The 7,431-nt window shown below is 36.0% G+C and overlaps 1 protein-coding gene across 1 annotated transcript in view; it reads right to left on the bottom strand.

Moving 5' to 3' along the window:
• Positions 1-1,245: 1,245 nt before the first annotated feature.
• LOC131057699 (uncharacterized) overlaps positions 1,246-7,431 on the bottom strand; it is a 41,308-nt gene continuing 35,122 nt past the window's right edge. The window contains exons 8-11 of the mRNA XM_057991848.2: positions 3,664-3,899; positions 2,665-2,743; positions 2,398-2,535; positions 1,246-2,151 (exon numbers count right to left, since the gene is read on the bottom strand). Coding sequence (XP_057847831.2) covers positions 1,876-2,151; positions 2,398-2,535; positions 2,665-2,743; positions 3,664-3,899 — 729 coding nt within the window. The 3' untranslated portion in view covers positions 1,246-1,875. The remainder of the gene's footprint in view (positions 2,152-2,397; positions 2,536-2,664; positions 2,744-3,663; positions 3,900-7,431) is intronic.

Genomic DNA, 7,431 nt, shown 5'->3' with positions numbered 1-7,431 from the left:
AAAGTTAGGGATGGTATTAGGTATCATTTGGTTGTTGCAACTTCAATGGAAGGATAACACGTTAACGTGATTGAAGCTAAAGATAGGCTTTTCAATCTTCGGCAAATGGGTACTTCACATCAATTGGATAACATTGGTGAGGAGATACTATTTCTAGAAATAGGATGTGATGTGGGCAAAGAAGCAAGCATTGTGAAGTAGATAGGTCTAACATGCAAGTATATCAATATGTGGCTCAATTTGTCAAAATTGCATGTGTCTAAATTTTAGAAACCATTTCCTATGGAATCCATGGTGATTCTTCAATGTGGCTTTTTCATCTCTTGTAAATCAAATGTAGACGAAGATTGTATTCTTGCAGAAGGGGTGTCCTCCTAGGGTAATGCATGTTGTCTGGTATTGTGCATTTAGAGTATGTGAATGCATCAGCCTTAAACACTATCTCAAGGGTCAAATGAGAAACTTGTCTTGCAGAAATATTGAATGTTTTTAGGCATGTCTTCATTGATGATGAGCTTGACAAGTTGAATTGCTTGCACATGATGTATTCTCTAACGTAAAATTTAGCTTTTAGAATAGCATTTTGTTGAGACCCTTGCCATTTTGGTCTTGTTATTTGTAACGTATCTATTTCAATCTAGGATAATGCTGGTAACTAAACCTAACAAATATTTTATAGATACATGTTTATTTCCTAGATGTCCCTTCCTATAGTTCCATTTTCAGTGTTCCAGATTAATCTATTAGTTATCATTTTGAGACTGATCATGCATAAAATCTCTGAATGCACAAAATAAAACATCTGAATATTTAAGTGCATGTAGAGCATCTCTCCCTCCAATCTTACAAATGCTATCCTACTTGCACCTGCTTAACATCCACAAATCAGTTCAGACGATCATGAAATAAGATGAATTCACCCACACACCCTGGCTGCTAGAAATGACAAAAGTTCATTCACCATGCTAAGTACCTTTATTTGTTCTCAAGCAATGTGAATGCTTAAAACTGTTTTTACATTTTTCTGCTATATAACAAATCGTCGACAACATGTCCCATAGTTACAAATAATCATGGAAAAAAAGTACTTACTCAATATATTTAATCAATAACTATACACTAGAAACATTGTGAAATGGCAATTGATGTTGTTGCCATAAAATATCCACTCTTTTGTACCCTCCACCATCACCCCAACATTAATGTGTGTAAATGACAGAAACATGCATGAAACGGGATGAAGAATCTACAAATAATCAGCTTCATTAAAACATATGCAACAGTTATATTCCTTGTCTATACATGTGATCTTCGAATTTAAGATCCCCTGCTCTCAAGACCCCATAAAATTTGATTTACAACTTTAGTCATTTGAGAAGGGGGCTTTACTCATTTACCAAATAACATCAAATTTTGCAGACTAATTAAACAAAACTCTCCAAAACTTCACAATCTTCCACATACATTGAATATGTAAAATTCAGAACCATCAGTTTCTTGTAATTCAAGAAGCTTAAATTCAAATCTGCCACGCCTCCCATTCCATCACCTGATAAGTTGAATATGAGAGTTATGATGGTGCTTTGAAGAACCAAAACTCCACTCCAGCGCTTTACTCTTGTACTAATGTAGGAGCCCACATCCCAGAGGAAAAGTTACATGCATAGCCCCACCAGAGACAAGAAACCACCCATGCTCTAGCATGGCATTTAGATTTATGTTACCAAAAAATACCCAGAGAATAGAAGCATGAATAGGTGCTTCAAATTATATTATACACCAATTCAAAATTGATGCTAACAAAAAATACCATGAGAATAAAGGCATGAATAGGTGCTTCCAATTATATAATAGGCCATCAACGAACATGTTGCTTCAGCTATCATCCCAATCATCCCACCTAGATCTATCACTAGATCTGTTGCTATTTGAAGCCCAGCGAGCGTAAGTGTCTGGTTGTGCAGCATCTGGGCCATTTTGCCAGCGCTGGTATTGGCTTGTATGTCCATTCCATGATTCCCAACGCTCACGTTGTCGCCTATTGCCTTTCTCATACTGATAGCGATAAGCTTCTGACACAGTTTCAGATCCACTGTTGCTTCCTCGTGTCCGTAGTTTCCGTAGCTCTTCTTCAGTATCATAGCGCAGCCGCTGTTTAGTCAAACAAACTTCTTAGCATGATTTTTCATATGAAGAAAATGCTTACATTAGAGAAACAATATTATGTATTTTCAATCATTAAAATTTGCTAAAGGTACATTGAGTTGAAAATCATGAAAAGAGAAAATGCTTGGAATTGTTTTAGAAGGAAAGAATTGAAGTTGACAGGAACCAGCATTCATGTAACTGTTAGTACTGGCAGCCAAACCAACCAAATTCAAGAGAACAATTACAAACCTTACTAGAGTCTGAAAGAATTGCATACGACTCTCCAATCATCTTAAATAGCCTCTCTGCATCTCTCCTAACCTCCTCCCCTACTTCCTTCCAATGGCTGTCATCACCACTATCACTTCGCACTAAAAACTGTCCAGCCTGTGGCATTGTAACAAAAGAAATTAGGTACACTATAGCAAAGAAATAACCATGTATTTCATTGCAGATTTGGTTTTTATGGTAGACCCAGCACGTATGCACTTATTGAATGATCGATATTTCATTTACCTTATCAGGATGGTGTCTCAGGGCTGCTTTTCGATAAGCCTTCTTGATCTCAGCACCACTACTAGAAGCCTCGACGCCCCTGTGAAATAAATAAAGATCCTTCAGAGTTATAACCAGCTTCATGGCACTTGTTAGGCAGTTTACATGAATGAATGAGCCAATGCCAAAGTGAACCAAAGAATCTAATGAGCTTGCATTATGGCATACAATTAATTAAATATTATCAAAAAAGAACTGCCCTGTGGCCACCGCAAAATTTAGAATGATGACTGAGTCTATTAATTGATCGTTTGAAACTTTATTTGTATGTATGAAAAGTAGCATGCATCTCAATGTGCTCTACTCATGTTCATATCTTACCAGCAGGGTGAAACATTCGCATTTCACCGCTTAGCTTTAACTTAAGGACCTCAAGGGATCAAGGTATGAAAGGCAGGCAAATGGCCAAAGTTACATCCACTAATTTTGTGTGAGCTACAAGAAGGGAATTTCATCGCATCGAGTATTGCTTGAAAAGTGTTATTTGAGTCCCAGCAGTTCATATTTGCAGCTGTCTTATTTTCTGTAATTATGTCCAGAATTTCAAGCAGTAAACAGTTTAAGCTTTTGCACTTTTATATTCTTACAGAAATTGGAGATAAATATATGTTGCTTATATTATCAGGAGAGACCATTAATAAGATAACGCATTGCAGTCTCTATATAGTATGTATACCATATCTTTGACATTATTCTAGACAAAACTAAAAAGTTAACAGCAGTATTCACCACATTCTCCATGAATTATTAAATAAGTTAACACTTACAGGCCGAGAATCAATTAGAAGTGTATGAGAAGATGACCTATATTTGTCTATTTGACACCAAAATTATTAATTGCTTAAAACAAAGTCAACTGTAAAACAGAATATCAGACATACCCATGAGGCCAAACCAGAATTAATATAAACAACAGATGCAGCAAGACTTAATCAGCATTAAGTAAAGCAGAAGACATACAAGATCAAGTAATGATCCAAAGGATGTTCCCTTTTCATTTCTTCTTCTGCCTTGGCAAATCGGTCACGAGCATGTCTCAGATCTTGCGTACTGATACTTACGCTCCCTGATCCTAAAGTTTGGCTTCCTTTGGACTGTTGCTGTTTTTCCAGAAGAGTAATGAGCCGTTGAAGATCATTAGTAGCTTGTCCATAGTCACGCACCATCTCATGCAAAGTGGCCCTCCGTGATATTGCCTGCTTCATAAGACCAAGATTAATATAAAAACTAAAAGGATAAAATCTTGCATGCATTACATGGACATGAAGCCAACTTTACTTTATTTCGCTTTCTAAACAAGGTGAAATATAATTCAAAGACTTAGTCTGAAAATTTCTGCACAGTAGAGTCCCTTTAAATTTTTTTATATTACTAGCCTGTTGTGTAAACTTGATGTCATTCATTTTTAAATAATTATAAAGACTAAAATTTTGCAAATGATTTTAAGCAAAACCAAAATGTGTGGACTTAACAAATAGTACGATATGAATATTCTACCATTCAAAGAACTATAACCACAGAAAACATAATTGGATTTATAATTTGCTACTATGTGTTTATGATATTGACTCATTGAAACTGTATAAACTTATTTTCTTCCTTTATTCATATATGCATATTTTCAGATTTCATTGTGTTTCTACATTTCACACCTTGCCCCCAAAGAGAAAGTTAATCCAGAGATAATAATGAATCTCCGAGGAGAGGCACTCACAGATAGATGGGGGAGACAGAGACAGTTGTACAGCAGGAGAAACTAAATTGCTTTAATTTAACCATCCACATTTTAATCAATTTTTATATGGGTGGATGTAAATCCCCGATCCTCAGTGCACCATGTGAACAGACTTTCTACAGACACAAAAATTCAGGTGTACCAAATGCGCTGGAGGGTTACATTTGCATTGCACATTGGCAGAGGAATCATATAAAGTTAAACAGACTATGAGATTGACTTAAAAAAACTACATTCTTAAATATTTTGTCTTTTCTTTTTCTCTATTTTGTCTATAATTAGATTTTTTATTCTCTTTATGCTATTGACTTATTTCAATTTACATTTTCTTTCTTTATTCACATGTAGAATTTTAGATTTCTCTCTCTAAATTTCCAAATCTCAAAAAACAAATCCAAACTATCTATCCACCTTACTCCAATAAAAAGTTAATCCAGAAGAAATAGTTAATCTACAGGGACTCACAGATAGAAAGGAGAAACCAAGATGCAGAGTGGGACAGCAGGGAGAGACTCCAGAATTTTGTCCATCCACAATTTTAATCACTTTGCAAAGGGCAGATATGAACTCCCAAAATCTTGGTGCACCATGTGAACAAACTTTCCACGTGTACCTAAAAATACAGGTAGATCACATGGCTAGAAAAGTAACATTTATAACTTAAAAAGCAAAAACATGTGATTAGTTGTGCTTAATCAGCACATCTTTGACCCAGTCTAACCCATGTATTTTCAAAAAAGAAATGTGAAAAAAAACACAGGTTATTCAATAAGCCACATTGACAACATGAGTTATCGAATAACCCACATGTTCACATTTTCACAAAACTGCCATGCTTTAAAATTTTGGGTTAAATTTGCAATGTTTTCTTGTTTTAAACCCATGGAGTTGAATTCCATTTACACTTCCAGTTGTCAAGCCATAAAGCTACTAAGTTAATATTTGCAATGCACATTCGAAGGGGAATCATAGATAGATGAATCCATCTTTCCCAAAAAGCTGATGTGCTTAGATTAGAATAGACTGGTGAAACTTCAGGGGATAGAAAAACTTCATCCACAGAGAAAGTGGGGCACACATACAAAGGAGACGGTCTTCTTCTCGAATGGGAAGACACTGAAAGCAAAATTGTCCAAGTGGGAAATTTTTCTGTTTAAAAGAAGGCTACACCAAGCACATAATGTGAAATTTATGATTCACAAATGTGATGTACCATATCAAGCATCCTTGAATAATGCAATCTCATTTTTACAAGATGTTGGAAAAACTTAGGCACCAAGGCCTTCATATGTTTCCTGCTAGTGAAACCAAATTAGGAGCACTGCTAGAAAATCATGTCAAAGATTAGTTTGCAGAGGAAACAAACGGAGTGAACACGGAGGAGTAATGGCCTATTATCACAGATGAGTTCACACATATTTCTACTTGACCACTCATTATCAATGTAACAGTAATATTTTTGACAAGACCTTTCCTACTTTAAGAGCCACTGATTGAACTGTAAGCACAAAAAACTAACCTTCTATTTTGAGATTCTGTGTTTCAATAGAGGAGGTTGGACCTTCTCAAGTTCTATAGTGATTACAGAGAGTGCACATCAACAGGGTTACTTGTTGAGAGGGACACGTTGCAAAGATTGATCGGATATTGACGTTGTAGAAAGTGGCTAGAGATGTGCATGTATTTATCCGCAATCACCATACCCTCTAACCACAGAGAGAGTTACTCAAGCCCATTGTAATCAGATTTGCTATCTCTTATTTTTTATTAGACAAGATTCTTCGGGTGTGGGAAGCAGAACATGTTTTTTACAATGAAAGGTTCAGGTTGAGAGAGTTGAGGAAAGTTTTGCAGGAAATAAAGACGTGCAACAATGATTGACCATTGCATAATGATTGGTGAGCAGATTCAGATTCTATTGCGTTTGGTGATATTTATGAACTTTTACCCCTATAATTGATGTTATCAGAGACAGATTCAGATTCTCTTGCATTTGGTGATATTTATGAACTTTTGGTACCATAACAAGCCACATAATCTAAGCTAAGCCACAAAATCATCTCAGCTACCAATGCCACATAGCACAGTGCCAAATAGCCCAATGTTACTTCAAAAGATGCACCATGATCTTGGCATTACACTTCAGTGCCATCATGGCTGTAGGTAAGCAATATGTCAAGCAACACTTCAGCAAGCACCCAGCATGATTGGCTAACCACAAGTTGGCATAACACACCAATCTACCATGCACTGTCACTGTGTCACGCCAAAATGATAGAAACCAAAATGATTTGCAATTGCTCTGACCACTGACCATCCTTGTGATTGTACTTACATTTGTAATCAGCCCCTAACGTTGAAAATTTTGCATAACACACATTCCAGCTAGACAGCTTAGCTAAGAAATGCTTTCCATGGTTCTCTGATTGTAGAAATCTTCATTATTAGCCTTCTAGTTTTCTTGTCCTCTTGTATTGTATGCACCATACCTATTTGTTGTCACTGAATAAAAGAGTATCATTTTTCTCTCTCATTGTGTACATGTATGTCTAAATTTCTATGTCACAGGGTTTGCCGAATTTCAGCCATGGAGTTTGAAATTCGGCGAACTCCAAAACACGAGTAAAAATTCATTAAAACTCGCTCTGTGTTCGTTCGAGTTAAAGGCATAGTTTTTGTTTAATAAAATATATTTATAAAAACGTTTTTTTAGGGTTTTTCATGTTGAGCAACGTGATTGTGTTCACCTTCGAAAGATTTTTTAACGCTTTCCAATATCAAACAGCGTGAATAAGCAAATCCATCGCTGAACGGGATAAAGTTTCTTTCATTCAGTGTTTTTCAATGTCAAAAAACGGGAGCGAAACCTTATACTCCAAGTGGCCGAAAGCTTCAGAAAAAAATTAGAATACAGAAATAGGGTTGCCGATTATAGAAATAGCACAACTTTTTATGATTTACATTTGGAGAAGGGTCGGCTTCTCTATTAATTT

The sequence above is a fragment of the Cryptomeria japonica genome, chromosome 10 (assembly GCF_030272615.1).
Source record: "Cryptomeria japonica chromosome 10, Sugi_1.0, whole genome shotgun sequence".
Taxonomy (NCBI): Eukaryota; Viridiplantae; Streptophyta; class Pinopsida; order Cupressales; family Cupressaceae; genus Cryptomeria; species Cryptomeria japonica.
This window is presented reverse-complemented; position numbering and strand designations above follow the sequence as displayed.